Source organism: Parasteatoda tepidariorum, chromosome 9 (genome assembly GCF_043381705.1).
Source record: "Parasteatoda tepidariorum isolate YZ-2023 chromosome 9, CAS_Ptep_4.0, whole genome shotgun sequence".
Classification (NCBI taxonomy): domain Eukaryota; kingdom Metazoa; phylum Arthropoda; class Arachnida; order Araneae; family Theridiidae; genus Parasteatoda; species Parasteatoda tepidariorum.
The window spans coordinates 21,250,795-21,268,215 of record NC_092212.1 but is presented as its reverse complement, the minus strand read 5'-3'; the positions used below and the strand labels follow the sequence as shown (position 1 = coordinate 21,268,215).

The 17,421-nt window shown below is 27.0% G+C and overlaps 1 protein-coding gene across 4 annotated transcripts in view; it reads left to right on the top strand.

The window, feature by feature from the left end:
* LOC107445773 (Sequence-specific single-stranded DNA-binding protein) overlaps positions 1 to 8,167 on the top strand; it is a 254,058-nt gene extending 245,891 nt beyond the window's left edge. For all 4 annotated transcript variants that reach the window (XM_071184737.1, XM_016060249.3, XM_016060248.3 and 1 more), the window contains 4 exons: positions 1,219 to 1,289; positions 2,342 to 2,429; positions 3,088 to 3,197; positions 7,192 to 8,167. In XM_071184737.1, the coding sequence (XP_071040838.1) occupies positions 1,219 to 1,289; positions 2,342 to 2,429; positions 3,088 to 3,197; positions 7,192 to 7,302 (380 nt within the window). In that variant the 3' untranslated portion in view covers positions 7,303 to 8,167. The remainder of the gene's footprint in view (positions 1 to 1,218; positions 1,290 to 2,341; positions 2,430 to 3,087; positions 3,198 to 7,191) is intronic.
* Positions 8,168 to 17,421: the final 9,254 nt, after the last annotated feature.

Genomic DNA, 17,421 nt, shown 5'->3' with positions numbered 1-17,421 from the left:
TTTTTCTTAAGTGCTGTAAATTAAACTGAATTGAATATTAAATACTAATAATAATTTTATGTGTAATCCTTTAAAAAAAAATACAATAATTTAAATTGATTGGAATACTAAATACGAATGATTAGAATACTAAGTACGAATACTCTACAAAAAAAATTCATAAATTTAATAATAGTAAAATAAGCCATAAATAAAAGTTGCCAACAACAATTGAAATGTAATTCTGCAGAGTATAAAAATTACTATAAATTAAATTTAATTGAGTATTAGTTTATTATCACTTCGTACAATTTAATTTTTAATAAATAGATAATGAAACTTTTTGTCTTGGAAAGCAATTTCTTTTTTTTGTTATAAAATGATTCATTTTAATCTTTTTTATGGTCATAACACATGCATTTCAACTTATCATTAAAAACCGAGTATCATAAATCGGATATTTTTAGTATAATTTCTACTGTTTTAATAGTAAGCTATAATTGAAAAACAAAAACATTTATAAAGTTTATTAAATATAACAATATAAATGTATAAATAACTACTGTCATCGGCATTTCAGATATTTCTAAAGTTTTTCAAATGGCGAGGAATTCGTGATTTTTATATTATTTCTTTTTAATTCATATTTATTTATTTACTTTTTTACAAAATGAAATATAATCTGAGATATTTCTGTTTACATTCATTAAAAATTGTTTATTTTAATTATGTGATGAAAATACTTTCAAATGATTGACAATTCTGTATTGATAATGTGTTTCCATTATATATGGTGTTGTCATGTTTTCAGCTTTGTTTTTTAACCTGCATATTCTGATACCCATATCACTAATCAATGCAGTTATTGCCTTTCAGCATTTGGTACATTCTGCCTGATGGCACTCTAATCTACAATTTTTTATATATATATATTTATTTGGCTTATAAACAGGTTTATGAAGGTGAAGGTTTGAAAGGTGATAACTAACTCTGCATGCAGCAGTTAAAAATATCATATTTGGCAGTGCTTAGCATTTATTAAATTAATTTTATGTTTTTGCATGGTATTATTGTTATTACTAATATGTTTGAGTAATATATCATTATATGTTTGTGTTATGCTCTGCTTTCATAATTACATTTATATTGCTTCTTTTTTATTTTACATTTGTTTGTTGATTCGTGAAATAAATTTTTGCTTGAATAAATTATTTTAACTGTGATTTTCTTCTTTTTTAGATTCTACAAGTTCTGGTGGGGAAAGTATGTATGCAATGATGAAACCAGTTCCGGGCGGAAGCCTACCAGGGGTAAGTTAATTTTGAGTTAAACAGTAATATTGTTTTTTAATGCTAACACTAGGTACTATTAATATCAATTGTAACACGGGGTTATTAAGGTGTTAATTTGCAAAATGGGGGGTTCAACTGCTGAGGTGACAAAAGTAATTAATTCTATAATTTGTTACACATATATTGTTTTTGGGAAATGGTAATGTTTATGAGCTATCGTATAAAGATCAACAAAATCTAGGATATATTATGGTTTTTTGAATTTTAAGCATTTTTAGTCTAATTACTTCAATTTTTATTGTCTTTGAGGTAACAGAGCAGAAGATATCAGTTCCAAATTATAAGATTTGCATGCTTTTTTATCATAGTAATTAAAGTTGAGAACTTTTACGCACAAAAGTTTAAATACTTTCACTTTTTTGCTCACCCTTATATAAATTATGCAGCCAGACCCTTTCTCTTGAGATATGAGACGATAAATCGATCACTTTTTTAAAATTAATACTATGTTACGAAGCTAATTTATTTTCCTATTAAAGTAGGGACATGCCGTGTTATTATTTTTTTCCTTGGAACTATAATTAGGTTTGATATTAGCAAAATAAAAAACATTCAACTAACTTAAGAAATGTAATATTTTTACTTGTAAGAAGTTGGCACATTTTAAAAGTACATAATAGTATGTACGTTTTATCCGTTATTAAATTTTAAATTTTTCAATTCTATGACTGAATTACAGATGTGACCTCAAATACTTCTTATGATTTTGATTCATCTTCAGAGGTGCAGTTTAGCTAAGCCACGCCAAAATAATGTTCCTTAATTATATTTACTGTACATATTTAAACATACTGTACATAATTACATTTAAAATGCATAATGTGATAATGAACTTTAACTTTTCTTTAGTCTCCATATTCTTTGATCAAAAAGTATTGAAAATTCAATGTAATCTTAATAAATTAAAATGAAGTGTGCATTAGTTAAGGTCTCAAAAAATTTCAAATGTTAGTAATAAGCATATTTCTTTCACATTATTCTATATATATAATATACATTATTCTATATAGTTCCCAATGGGACCAGGACCAGAAGGACCAATGGGATCTATGGGACCAGAAATGGGTCCACCAGTCATGAATGGAATGTCATCTGCAGGTAGATATATTCTCGCTCTGCATATTTATTTTTTTATTCTTTGTTTTTATGTGTTATTTAAAACATGATATAAATTATTTAAACCAATACTTGCATAAACAGGTCATTTTTATAGTAAATGCATTGTATCTAGCGTGTTTAAAAACTTGTTGATTCAATTTAAAATTGAAAAAAAAAAAAGGCTGTAATTGCAATTTTTCTCGGCCAGAAAATTAAAAGAAGAAAGGCATATTATTTTTTACGGAATTTTTTTTTCCTTTCTAAATAAATTAATTAGCAATGAAACAAGGTTGAAAGCTTCCTCAGTATTAGTTAGTTCTTATTTGCTATTTTTTGTACTTCTATTTTCTGACATTCTTACAAAAAAAAAAAAAAAATTCTAAGCTTTCATAATGAGTTGCTAAAAGATTTCTGTGAATAGCAAAAAAGAAAAAAAATTACTCATCAATAATTAAATTCCTTTTAAAAATGTTCCTTGAAAATTCATTTACCTTCTTTCACTAAATCTCGTCATTATACTTTTAATTTATCTACCTACTTTTGCTTTCATTATATCTTCATTGCGATAAAAACTTTAATATTTTTAATTAAATAGTTGAATAACTAGCAAATTATATAGTGATATAATTTATTTACTCATAATTTTAAAAATTTTCAGGTGATACTTTAGATGGCATGAAAAATTCTCCAGCCAATGGACCCGGTACACCTAGGGAAGAAGGTCCTTCTATGGGTGATTATGGTATACCTGGTTATGGACAAGAAAATGTAAGTTAACAACTATATTCCTAATAAATTAATTTAATTGTGTTTAATAATTTTAAATGTTGCAAACAAATGTTTCATTGTTAAATGATAAAGTAAATATGCTTAGAAAAATTAACTATAGAGATATATTAACCCCATGAGTGTAAGTTCTGCCTTTTCTGACGCCGTCCTGTTCCAAAAACAGATTTTTTCCATATGGTTTTCAAATTTTGCCCTGGGGCTTAATACTTTGACGGTCAACTATATATGACTTTTTCCATTATTTTTTATTATTGGAGATTTAAAGCTTCAATTTTGCTCTTAAATTTATGCTATAATGGACAAAAAGATAATTTTTTTTTTTTAACGAAAAATTTAGAAGATAATAAATATTCTAATGAAAATAAGTATGTTCTACCATTTATTGTTATTATTTTTAAATTTTTCCTTTGGAAACACTGTATTTTTTAAACATTTAAATCTAAATTTACTTAAAAAAGTAAATTCATTTAAAAAAAAAACATAATGAATTATAATTTAGAAAGGAAATAAGTTACCAGTGAGGAGTTAAATAAATAATTTAATGATGACTTCTTTGAAGTACTTTAAGTATTCTATTTCAGGCTGCAAAATTGGAGTACAATGGTAAAAATGTATGTTATCTGAATGCTGTTACATTATTTCTTTTTTGAGTGTTTCAAATTCAAGTCCAGATATGTGTTCTCACTTTTTTCCATCAATCTAAATAAAAGAATAATTTTTTATTGCTATCATTTGCATGTCATTTTACAGAATTACTCCGGTTTTTAATTTGAAAAAATGCTTTACTTTATTTAGGCATGAGATAATTTCTCAGATCTACAATTTTACTCTTTATTTCCCCCCCCCCTTTTTTTTCCCTAAGTTTTGTCAAATAAATTTTCAATTTTTTGTTGTACTTCTGAGAATCTTGAAAATACTTGTGAAATTTTTCAATAAGGAACTTTTCAAATTTTATAAAAGCTAACCAAAATCAACATAAAATCCTTGTATTGTTCAAGCAATTTGATTTTTCACTATTTTGATTTAAGGAATTCTTCACCAATTAATTTTTGTAAATTTTCAAGTTTTGTCAACTTAAGATTAATCAGTTAGTTTATTTAAGTCTTTCTATCTTATGTTAATAGGTTTATTTTAGCATTTATTTAAAAAATATTTACTTACCTTTCATTATTCCAACAGTAATTAAACATTTTTCGGAAGCTTATTTTATGACTATCTATGAATCTATTAATAATGAATACCCTCATTAAAAATTTGCGATAAGTTATTATTATATAGAACATTACATTTGATACTTTTTACGCTATTCAGCATAGAAACAAAAATATTATTCGTTAATAAACTTGCTTCACAGACATGTTTTTCAATTATTTTGGTAAGCATTTTTTCTTTTTTTCGCTTCTTTTTTTTCATCTCATGCCTATTTTTATTTTCAATTTTATTTAGAACTGCAAAAAGCCTGAATATATATATATTTTGCATGTTATGTTATTCCACTCTTCTCGTCATGTTTTGATAAAATATATAATTGTATATATCAGGGGTCTGTCTAGGTTTTTTTGATAGGTACCTATTTTGTGAAAATTAAAAATTATATTACAAAATCAAAACAAAAATATGGTAAAGTAAGAAGATATTTTCAAAAATTGTCACTATAAAAAAAGAAATCATTTATGATCATTAAATTTTTATACATTTTTCTCCATACATTCGAAAATAATTTTGCCATTGTAAAATTTTGAGCTTAAAATTGTATCTAAATTTAAAAATCCATAAAAATTATTGTCCGTTGATAAATTTCAACTTGAATTTTTAAAAAAAAAAAAAAAAACAGGCATCTAACAGTATTTGCACTAAAAGTTATTTTCATTATGAGAACATTTCTCATGAGGTCATATAGAAAAAAAGTTTCACAGTGAAAAAAAAAATTTCATAAAAAGATAAAGGTCTGTTAGGACAATATTCGAATGTCAATTTCCTGTAAAGTTTACAGAGCGATCGCCTCGTCATTAAAAAAAAAGAAAGAAGAAGCCCGCTATTATATGGCGTAAGCGACTGGTTAGGCTTACCACACCTCACTATCTGACCAAGCATGTACTACCTGTTCGTATATGCGGAATTTACCCGTGATTTATCATTTCTTACGGGGATACAGAAACAAATTTTAAGAGGTGAGGAGGAGAATCTTCGAACTTTCTTTTTTAAAAGCATTTTATGAAACTACCGTTATTCCTAAAGTTGAATTTGTGAAGATACCGCTAAACGGTATTAAATTTGCCCTGGACAGACCCCTGTATATATATTTGTTAAAAATGTTTTTCTTAATGTAAAAACACTCATTAAGAGATTTTGCAATATGTTTTCAAATTAAAAAAATATTTGTAAAAGCATTTATAATTTATGAATTGTTACTTGTTGTGGTATTTCCATTGTTGTGAAATTTAGACAAATGCGGTAGGACACTTGTTATTATTTGGTTATTTTTTAAACATATCATTTTGTCATGCCTTTTTCTTATTATCATTACTGTGTAAACTCTACAGAACTATTTATATTGTAATGGATTTTTAAAAATTAAAACAAACAACTCTAAAATTGAAGAACAGTTTTTAAAAAAGCAAGGAATTTTTTTTTTATGCACCTAGGCAATTTTTTAATTCACTTTTGCAATTGCACTACAAGTGCAGTATCAATATTGTCTTTATAATTTCTACCATGTGTCTTTATGTAATGCACTATATCTGTTTAATGCATGATTACAACAAAAATTTACTAAAAAATTTATAACAGTTATTAAATGTTATTTAGAAAAAAAGTACTAAGTATAAATTCTTATTGGGTATGTAATGTATAAAGTAAATTCATGTTTTATCAAATGGCACAAAACTGAATGTTTCTAGAACATAAAACTGCAATCAGAAAATCATTAAAATAATAATAAATAAAAAATAAAATTTTGTACAAAAATAAAATATAAAAATTCTGTAATAACTTTATTGGCTAAATAATTTTATTAATATTAGCTTTTCTCCAGATATAAAAATGATTTCAAAGTATATTTATAGATTTTTGATCAAGTTTTAATATAAATTTTAGCTCATATGTTGTAGTGTATTTTCCGACTGTGTTATGTTCTAATAAATATGTCAGTCTCCAATCCACTGATCTCTGAATTCTATTTCAATAACAAGTTTAAGTTAGAATATGGGAATGGTTTATTTATTAAACACTACTTAATTTCAGTGCAATTTGATTTTTTATTGGTCCCTTATCAAAATTTAGTTAATGAATTTATTGATAGTTTCTTTTTTTATTTTCAATTCATCGGCTGAATATAAACTTAATTTGCAAACCATATTTAAAATTATGTATAATGTAAGCTATATTTTTTTTTAATTCGCACAAAATTTGTCAACAGCTTTTGAAGCTTTCAGCATTACCGGTTAGTGAAACACATTTTAGTGGGGGTATCATAGCTAGCAAACCATACATCCCTATTTTCTTCGGTTCTTAGTAATTTGATTTGCAACTCCATTGATCATTTTTATGGCAATCGTTATGGGTTTTAAATTTTTTTGTTTATCAATAAAATTACAGAATTTTCTGATGAGCCTGCTTTTGAGGTGGACTTATTATACAATTGTCCATTCAAAAAAAATTTTTTATTGAATCAGCTGCTAAAACTGGTGTTTACGTTTGTATTATTTTATGATTATTCCTGTGTTCAATTAAATTTATATNCTGCTTTTGAGGTGGACTTATTATACAATTGTCCATTCAAAAAAAATTTTTTATTGAATCAGCTGCTAAAACTGGTGTTTCAGTTTGTATTATTTTATGATTATTCCTGTGTTCAATTAAATTTATATTTTATTTTCTGCATAATTTTCTCTCAACATATTCAACATTTTTTTTGTTTAGAATGTATAGAAACAAATAATACATAAGTAAAATATCATTCTTCTATTTCTAGGATCAGAATGAATCAGCGGCAATACTAAAAATTAAAGAAAGTATGCAGGAAGAGGCAAAAAGGTTTGAAAAAGACACGCCTACCGAACATCCTGACTATTTCATGCAATAACTCATATTTGAGTACAAGTCATTGGGACTCATTAATTATGTAGCTGTTGAAAGAAGACTAAAAGGCTCCAAAAAATGTGAACGAAAAGCGATTCAATGGCGCTTTTCTAACACTCACGTCACATAGGGGGAAAATTATACAAATTAAGTTGACTCAATCAGATCCTTTTACCTTCCACTTCTTGTATAGAATTATGTTGTTTCTTGTGTTTGTGTGCACCTGCCCCCCTCCTTCTCTCATCCTGTAAAGTTTAAAAAAAAAAAAGCAAAATACACTGAGAAAACTTAGTTTTTTCTCACTTCCATTTGTAATAAAAACAACAAAAAAAGCTCTCCTTTCTCTTATCTTATCACTACTCTTTTTTGTGATGAAGAAAAAATGTAAGATAAAATCATAAACATTGTAATATTTACATTCAGGAATGCATAAATATGTATTTTTATCATTATCATTGTTTACAAAACAATGACTGCAACGTGTAATACTCATCTCCTCTAGTAAGCATTTCGTCTCTTGTATTCATGGCATTGTTGGACGCATTTAATATGTACAGAGTATTCTACATCGCTGACTATGCAAACAAAGACCAAAGCGCCATTTTACTGCCCCCTCCCTTTTTTTTCCGAAACTGATGTGATGTTTTCCAGTGGATTTTAAAGGATGTCGGACGAGACTATCAACTTTAGTGTTTGATTATTGGGATCAAGTTTTTTCATATAAAATGTCTAAGGACTATCTTTTTTCCATTTGTACTATTGCTGCTCAGTATTGTTATCTATAAGTCATATCATTCATTGATATAGCTTCATTCATAGATTTGAGAACGAAAATCTACTGTTAACCTGAACAAAAAAAGAAGAGAAAATAGTGAAGAAGTTAACGTCTACCTTAAAAATATTTTTTTTTCCTTTTAAAGTTTTACTTTCGTTGTGTTGAATATATTTCATACGATCACCTCCCTTTTTTATTTAAATTTTTTTTTTTTTAATTTTCAAACACTAAAATGTGTTGTAGATGTTATCAGATTCAAAGCCTGTTTATGTGCAACATTCTGTACAAAAAAAGATTATATCTTATAGTTCTTAGAAACGAGAAGAAAAAAACTATCCAATAAGAGCTATATTCGTAAACACATTTCAAATGTCATGTTTCATCATGATAATGCAAAAATACACCCGTGCATTTTGTGACATTCCGAAATCGCTGACCAGGCAGGTCTTGGAAAAGCAAATGCAGTCTAAAGATTGCAATTGACAAACTATATAATAAAAGAGTTACTGAAAGCCCATTGTTTAAAAGCAAAAAAAAGACTGATATAATGGAAGTGTTCACGATTTTCTGTGACCAAAAAAATTTGTAAATATTATATATCCGAGAGTACTGTGTAACTGAGTAAAATGTGCTGGCTAGAGTTTATAATGATTTTCATTCCTTGTACATTCAACATACTTCTTTGAAACATGGTTAATGCTTTATTTTAAGTGTGAGTAAAATTCCAGTATGAAATGAATGAATTACTTAATGAAATGTTGACTCTTTTTCATGTAAATAGAACTTTTTAAAAATAGTTCTTTGGAAATAATAGAATTTTGAAATATTCTTGTAAAAGGTTTTAAAAAATTGTGTATCGCAATATCTCTAAAGAATAATTTTAACTTTTAAAACTATTCGTCCGAACAAAGATTTAATACATTTAAATGTTATTTGCATGAAGGTGTTTTTTTTTTTCCCTGGATAGAATAAAATTGAATTTGCTTTTGATTTTAATCAATTTAAAATTTAGGGGTTAAAAATTGTTTAAAAAATAAATACCATCTATGTATCAGTATTTGTTATTTATAAATTTATGTAAATTAATAATACTTAAATTGACTATGTTAAATAGATGAATTTTTATATATAATATGTAACAAGAGTTTTGTTAACTAAACTTACTTATAACTCAAGGATTTATTTTAAAAGCACCTTAATTGTTCAGAATCTAAATTTTAATTATATTGTTATTGTCTAAATAAATCTTTTTATTGCGTGTAGAATTTTTTATTTTAAAAAAACAGGACTTTTTTTTTACTAATTTGTTTTTATTAATGTAAATTCATAAAGGAACATCTATACATATAGGATGGGCAAACTTAGGAAAACTATTCTTTCTGCAACATTTTAAAAAAGCATTTTTTGTTTACTTTTTATGTGAAAGTTAGTTTTTTATTCATCATTACTAATGTTTTCATAAAAAAAGTAATTTTTAAATTGTATTTACAATATGAATAATCATGAATGAAAGATAAAAGGTTACACAAAATACAATGCTTCAGAAGATTTTAACTTTTTTTTTAATTTCATATAATTAAAACATAATATTCATTGACGAATTCATACTGTTTTGAATAATCAATTATATATTTTTTTTAAAAAAACCATAAAGTAATGGTGAAATACAATATTTCTATATTTTCAGGATAGTTTAAAATTTTAGATGGCATTTTTTTTTAAACAATCTTTTAAAATAATTCAAAATTTCAAGGAGCTTGTTACTTTCAAAAATTTTATAGCATGAAACTATATTATCTGTATCGATTATAACGAATAAAACACCTAAAACCTGCCATAGGAATTAGGTTTTCCTCAAAACTTCTAAAACATTAAGGATATCCTGGAGTCTTTTTACTTCCTCATCTCCTATTTTAATCTATAGAGAATTATATAAACAATTCCACATTTATTAAGTTGCTAATTAATATTTTTTTATTTCATTTTATTCAATAAAATGTATTTTATATGACTTAATGACAGAATTTTAATATTTTAGGAATACAGAATTTTAATTCATTTTATTCAATAAAATGTATTTTATATGACTTAATGACAGAATTTTAATATTTTAGGTTTTTTTTGTTTTTTTTTTTAAATTTTTTCTAAATATAAGGTTCAGACCTTAATTTTTAAAGTTACCAACAGTTTTTAGTAATTGCTAAACTTTATCAAAACTAATTTAGTAGCTTAGAATTTTTATTTATTTTTTTTTTTTAAATATTCAAAAGCTAGAATCTGTTAACTAAGTTCTATAAAATACATTTGAAGGAATGAACGAAGCAAAAAAGAAAGCCCCAAAATATTAACTAAAGACTTAATAGGAAACTTGTTTTTATATAATCCTCTATTGCAGTGGTTCCCATAGTTTTCACAGACTACCAATTTTAGAAAAATAAGAAAAGAAAAATTTTGAATCCCATCAACTACTAAATATAGAATATAAGGACAAATAGACACCTATTATATAGGAATGACGAATATGTACACTTTTTTTTTATTGACTACGGGCTATGGAGAGCTTTAGAATGACGCCACATCTTACTAAGACAGTGAATTGTCCCCAAAAAATAGACTCCAAGATTTATCATGACTTTGATTCTAGACCAGCATCCTTGACCCAGAACCACCATGGTCTACAGGTTGGGGACCACTGCTCCATAGGTTAACATATTAAGAGGACTGGAAAGTAATGTCGTTTCGTTGTTTTTATCAAGATTTTATTTTTAATCAATAATATATTCACCATCATTAGCAACAATCTTTCAGTGCCGGAGCGGAAATGGATCGGGAAAAGATTAATCGATTTTTAAGATTGAGGAATATTTAATGTGCCGAAACGACATTACTTTCCGGTCCCCCTAATATAAGAAATCTAATTTAACTCCAAGTCACCCTTAATACTTTAAGGTTTTCGGGCTATTCAATAAATGAAGTTTTTGTGGGCCTTATACTGTTATGAAACAATATAGCAATCGTCAGGTCGATGATCAAAAGTTTATAATTTTGTGGACTGTACATATCATAAAATGTTCATGTTTAGCTTTAGAAGAATACCAGTGCCCTCTTACGATGTACATACTTTATACATAGAAAAAAATTTTAAATGATTATGAATCATTCATACTGGAATATTCCTCGCAGCGTTGTCAGTTGGAATAACTAGAATAGACACAAATTTATTGCCAAGAAATAAGTACATATATAGAAAACTGCTGTAAATGTTGCCGAGAGAGTGACATATTTTATAAAGAATATATCCTTGTACAACATGATCATTCATTTGTATTGCTCACACATCACAGATTAAAGAACTTTTAAGAAAAACAAAAAAAGGAGATTTTTAGACTTTCTGAACCGTAGGTTCATATTAGAGGTCTTAATAGAATGTAGCTTGATAAAGTAAATTGTTACGAACACAAAACAAATGAAATATTGCCTTGTAATTTAAGTTTAGAGGGAAAAAATTACACTTAAGGAAATGCTAGTTACTTGCTCCAAAATTTCAAAAGTAGTTTTTTTAATTTTGAAAAATATGTATTTTAAAATATTGTTTGAGTTATCACACACATATAACAAACAAAATATTGCCTTGTAATGTGATTTTAGAGGGAAAAAATACACTAAAGAAAATGTTTGTTACTTGCTACAAAATTTCAAAGGTAGTTATATTGATTATGAAAAATATGTTTTTTAAAATATTGTATGAGTTATCACAAACATAACAAACAAAATATTGCCTTTTAATTTGATTATTTGCTGTAAGATTTTGATTTTTTATTTAATTTAAAAATATATATTATAAAATATTGCATCAATTCAGGTAAAATTGTTGTTTGTGAAACCAATTTCTTTATTGTTACACTGTCTTTATTGAAAATAAATGTAGTTTGATAACTGTAATCATTACAAACGCAGAACAAATAAAATAATGTCTTGTAATTTAATTTTAGAGGTTAAAAAAAAAATACACTAATAAAGTATGTGTTACTTGCTCTAGGATTTTGAAATGATTTTATTATTAATTTAGAAAAATACATATTTTAAAATATTGCATGAGATTACACAAAAGTGTTTGTTAGTGAATCTAGTTTGCTAGAACAATTTATTCATTGGTAATAAATGTAGCTTAATAATTCAAATTTTTACAAACATAAAACTAACAAAAAATCGCCTTTAAATTATATTTGCCACAAAATAATGTGTTGATGAAAATTTATTAATTGCTCCTGTGTTTTAAATAGTTTCTTATTAATTTAGGAACATTCTGTTTGAAAAATTTATTTAGCTTGATTAATAAATTATTACTAATTTTTAACAATTAGACATATAATCCTTTATTTTTTTTTTAATAAAATTAATTTCACTTACTATTAAATCATCAAAATATATAAATCTGAAGCTAATCTAAGCTCAAAGATTTTTTTGACCTATAATTATTATTATTATTTAATATTTCAATGATGTGAAACGTGACATTATTGAATTAAAAAAAAGTTATTGTTCAGTTAAGTTTGAACCAAGTGGTTATTTTCTTATTCACAGTTTTAAGTTTCAGAAATCATAGTTTAATCATTATAAAGTTAAGAACGAATATGTTTTTTTTTAAAAAAAAGAACTTACTTCTTTTCTTGCTGAGTGACTGTGAGTTAAAATGTTTTTTTCCCTCACATTTTTAAGCAAATGTTGTAATATAATTACAATACATTTTAATTAACCTTTTCAAAGAATGAATTGCAAAATAATGACAATAATAAATTAATTGAGTATTGTTGATTGTTGTTTAACTTTTAAATTAGCCAGTTTATATGTTTATCAAAATTATGTATGTTGTACAAGCACATTTACATTTATTTAGCACTAATGCAGTTTCTTATGTTGTATTCTTTTTATTTTTCACCAAAAGAAAAAAAAATCAAAAGTTGTATTAATTTATTTTTATTGTATATAAATTCTGATATAGAGTAAAAAGGAATGTAAAATGTAGACCAACAATTGTACCTCCTTTAACAGCAGTCTAAATGAAGCTATTATAAGGCCTTAGATCAATCATTTTTTTTTCCCTTCAAAACCTGTGGTATGTCATGAAGGTGGTGTGTGTGAAGATGATAAATTGAAATTAAATAAATAAACTGAAAATAAAAATTGTATCATATATAATTGATTTCATTTTATTTGCTTCATAAGAAAAAAACACAGAGAAACCTAGAGAGACATGTGAATTTTCTCTTTTACCGAATCCAAGGTGTTCTACAGGGTGCGTAGCGTTTTTAAAAAGTGCTTAAAGGTACTTATTTTCGTTTTTTAAAATCCCTTAAAGGTGCGTTTTTCATTGGGTGTTTTTAAAAAGTGCTTATTCCCTTTTCCAAAATGAGATTTTTCCTTTACAATGATGTTTTTCGCTACGAATTATGCAGAAAGACATTGTTCTTTTCAACGTTTTCACAATTAATTCAACCCCAATCTATTTCGGCGTATCGTCAGTCCGTAGCGTATGAAAACGCCATTCGTTTTACATGATTCAAAAATTTTGACAATTGTCAAAAACAATGCCTAAAGGTTCTTTTTTTTTTGACATGATGGTTATAACGAGATAAAACCGGCAATTGTCAAAAACTTTACAATCCCACCTAATTGTGATTTTTTTTTAAAGTGCTTATAATCGTATTAATTGTAAATCCAAAAATGAGATTTATCCTTTACCATGTTGATTTTTGCTACGAATTATGCAAAAGGACACAGTTCACATTGTTCTATTCAATTTCACAATTAATTCAACGCCAATCAATTCGGCGTATTGTCAGTCCGTAGCGTATGAAAACGCCATTCGTTTTACATGATTCAAAATTTCATGATTTTTAGCAATTTTCAAAAACAATGCCAAAAGGTGTTTTTTTTTTTTTTTGTAGGTACGACGATTAAAACCAGATAAAACCGTTAATTGTCAAAAACTTTCCAACCCTGCCTGACTATGATAGTTTTTTGAAGTGCTTAAAAATATTTTTTGAGTGCTTGAAAAGTCCTTAAAAGGTGCTTATTTTTTGTTGAATAATTTGGGTACGCCCCCTGTATAGATATATATGCATGTACAGTCCTTGGCCAAATTATTAGACGTACTATAAGATTCTATGTAAAATCTTAATTATCAGGTGAGATGATACTCTACAGCTTTANACCCTGTCTGACTATGATAGTTTTTTGAAGTGCTTAAAAATATTTTTTGAGTGCTTGAAAAGTCCTTAAAAGGTGCTTATTTTTTGTTGAATAATTTGGGTACGCCCCCTGTATAGATATATATATATATATATATATGCATGTACAGTCCCTGGCCAAATTATTAGACGCACTATAAGATTCTATGTTAAATCTTAATTACTCAGGTGATACTACACAGCTTTATTGTATTTACGCGACTGAAACCGGTTTGCACTCGTTTACGTTCGTGTATCAATGGGTTAAATTATACGATATATTGTATAAATATAGAATATTTATTATATTAGTATATTATAATAATTATACCAAATTATTAGACGCACTGTAGTTTTTTAATAATTAATGCTTTGCACTAGTATATGCAATACTATTATATTTAGACATACAAGTAATTAGTTTTTATTCAGGAGATTTTTTAAATACTTCCTATTTGTATTTATTTTTAACGTATTGCATAACAATATTAACCAATTGATACACGAACATAAACAAGTGTAAACCGGTTTCAGCCGCGTAAAAACAGTAATGCTGCACCTGATAATTAAGATTTTACATAGAATCTTATAGGTACCAAGCCTAGGCTTGAACCTGTGACTTTCTGGATCACCGAAAAGCCTCAACAGTAGCTGCTGTAATCGATCCCGCTACTCTTACGCTTATACCTGCGATAAAGAAAAGAAAAATAACTAGTAGCACATTAGACACCTGAAAATGGTGAACCGTTATTTAACTGGCTAACTCATTGAGAAAGGTTAGCCATTTTTTTCCAGATTCCGATCCCGCTATCTTCATCAAAACTATTGGCGAGGGGACAATACAACATGTTTGTTGCAGCAAAGCATGATTAGTTGTTGTAAGTTCATTTAAGTCGCACTAGAGCTGCACAATGGGCTATTGGCGACGGTCTGGGAAACATCCCTGAGGATGATCCGAAGACATGCCATCACAATTTTGCTCTTCTGCAGAGGGGATAACACCCCCGTTTCGGTAGCCTGACGACCTGCACGCGAAGTCGAGCATTTTACGGTAGAACAGTTTATCGAGGACCAATCCCGATTGCCCTCGGTCCCTACGCAGACTAATCCAAGTGGTCACCCACCCGCGCACTTGACTTCGGTGATTTTCTGGGAACCGTGCCTTAACGATCAGTCCACTGCGGGACCAAAGCATGGTTAGATAGTCAAAGTATATATTTATTTATTGAATATTTTCAATAGAGCAGTACAGATAGTTCCATTCCAAATGATTTAAACTCGTTGCCGTTCGTTAAGTTACAATTGGTCTTCAATCGATTAAACTTAAAAGAGTTTGAACTTGTACAAAATTTCTTTTGGCATTCTCTTGGATGGTCCCAGTATTTGTTTTTCATGTGAAGGAATTGCAATTTTACACCTTTTTGCTGTTTTTTTCGCAACAATCTAGTTAGATTTTTTGTTTTATACTATCTTAAAGAAAGAAATGCAGAACTCCAGATGCAGTTATATTTAATTAGATCAGTATTAAACTAACTGAAGTGTGTTTTAAATAATCTTAAGAACAGAATTACAGAAAAAAGAAACGTTAGTTGAAGTTCTATGCTCTTACAGTGAAAATATATGGTAAGTGATTCATGTATGTTCTGTTTTTAATTTAGTTAAATATTTTGTTAGAGAAAAACCAATTTTGAAACAAATCATTTACCGTTTTCCATTAAATTAATATATTTTCTTATATAAATTGTTCTGTTAGAAATATTTAGCATTTCAAAGATTTCTGCCTAATAATAAAAGTGATAAACTTTAGCAATTTTGAATCGATTAAATGCAAAATGTTTGAAGAATAAATTAGATATGAATATTAGAAATACTTCTTGAACTATTAATTTAGGCGAGGATAAATATTTAGAAAGATGCGCAAATAACTGGTCAATTAAGCAAGTTGTTTTCTTTGCCGAGATCAATAAACTGGAGAATACAACCTAAAATCAATATTGAAAATATACTTTCCAATAATTAGGGCTTGTAGAAATTGGAGACGAAATTGTTTATTTAAAATTAATCAAAATTCAATTAGTGACGAAAACCAATTTTTATTGTAATAAGCAGGAAGTTTTCATGGGACAACATAAAGTTAAAGTTAATTTTTTTAATTCAACTATTGACTGTAAAAAGGTAAAAAACTTGAAGCTGCTATTATCTATTTAATGGACTCCTAAATATTTTAATGAATTATATTTAATTGTTTTCCTGAAAAGTTAGATAGTTTTGACTTAAGAAAATTCTGATGAATAAAAATATTCATGAAAAAAAATATTTATGTACTTTTTGAAATTTTATTCACATAATTAAAAAAAACTTGGAAGATTAATTAATTGGAATTTTAACTGAAGGTAAGAAGTATCTGTCTCTCCCTCACAAATAAAAAAAAAATGTGATTTTAAGTTCCACCTTTGAAAATTTGATTTCCGGAAACTTTTGTGATCAATAATTTTTTGAAACGTCTGAACCTTCGATCTCCGGAAACACGGTTGGCCAAAAATCCGGATTTTTTCCGGAGCACAATCAGCCCTGATTAGGTTTATTTTCAGCACGTGATTCAATGATCAATTTTAATAAAGTCAAATATCTCGTAACAAAATCTTAAGTTTTTCTTTTTTAAATTTATAATTAAAGATAACTTTTTAATAGCAAAATTGATGCCACAGTTTCTTTAATGTTTTAAGGACCGCATGGACCCTGTTAAAATAATAAAATACAGATGTTTTCTCTTACGAGCATTGAATTCTAATTAAAATAATGATCAAGATCCACATGTAAGACATATTGATAAACTTACTCATGTACTTGATTAATAAAAACTTCATTGGCTTCAAAAAATATGGTGATGGTAATGAAAATCGACAAATTTCGAAAGCTTAAAGATCTATACCCATTCTCAAAACTTACCTGGCGGGAATGAAGAAGAAAAAAAGAGATTTGAAACAGAAAATGTGAAGTTCCAAGTGAAAAAGGAAAAATAAAACTGAAGAAACCACAGTACCCGAGAATGAAATAAATGTCGAAAATACAAAACTAGATAAATCGCAATGGTCGAGGGAAGCAACATAGGGCAAAA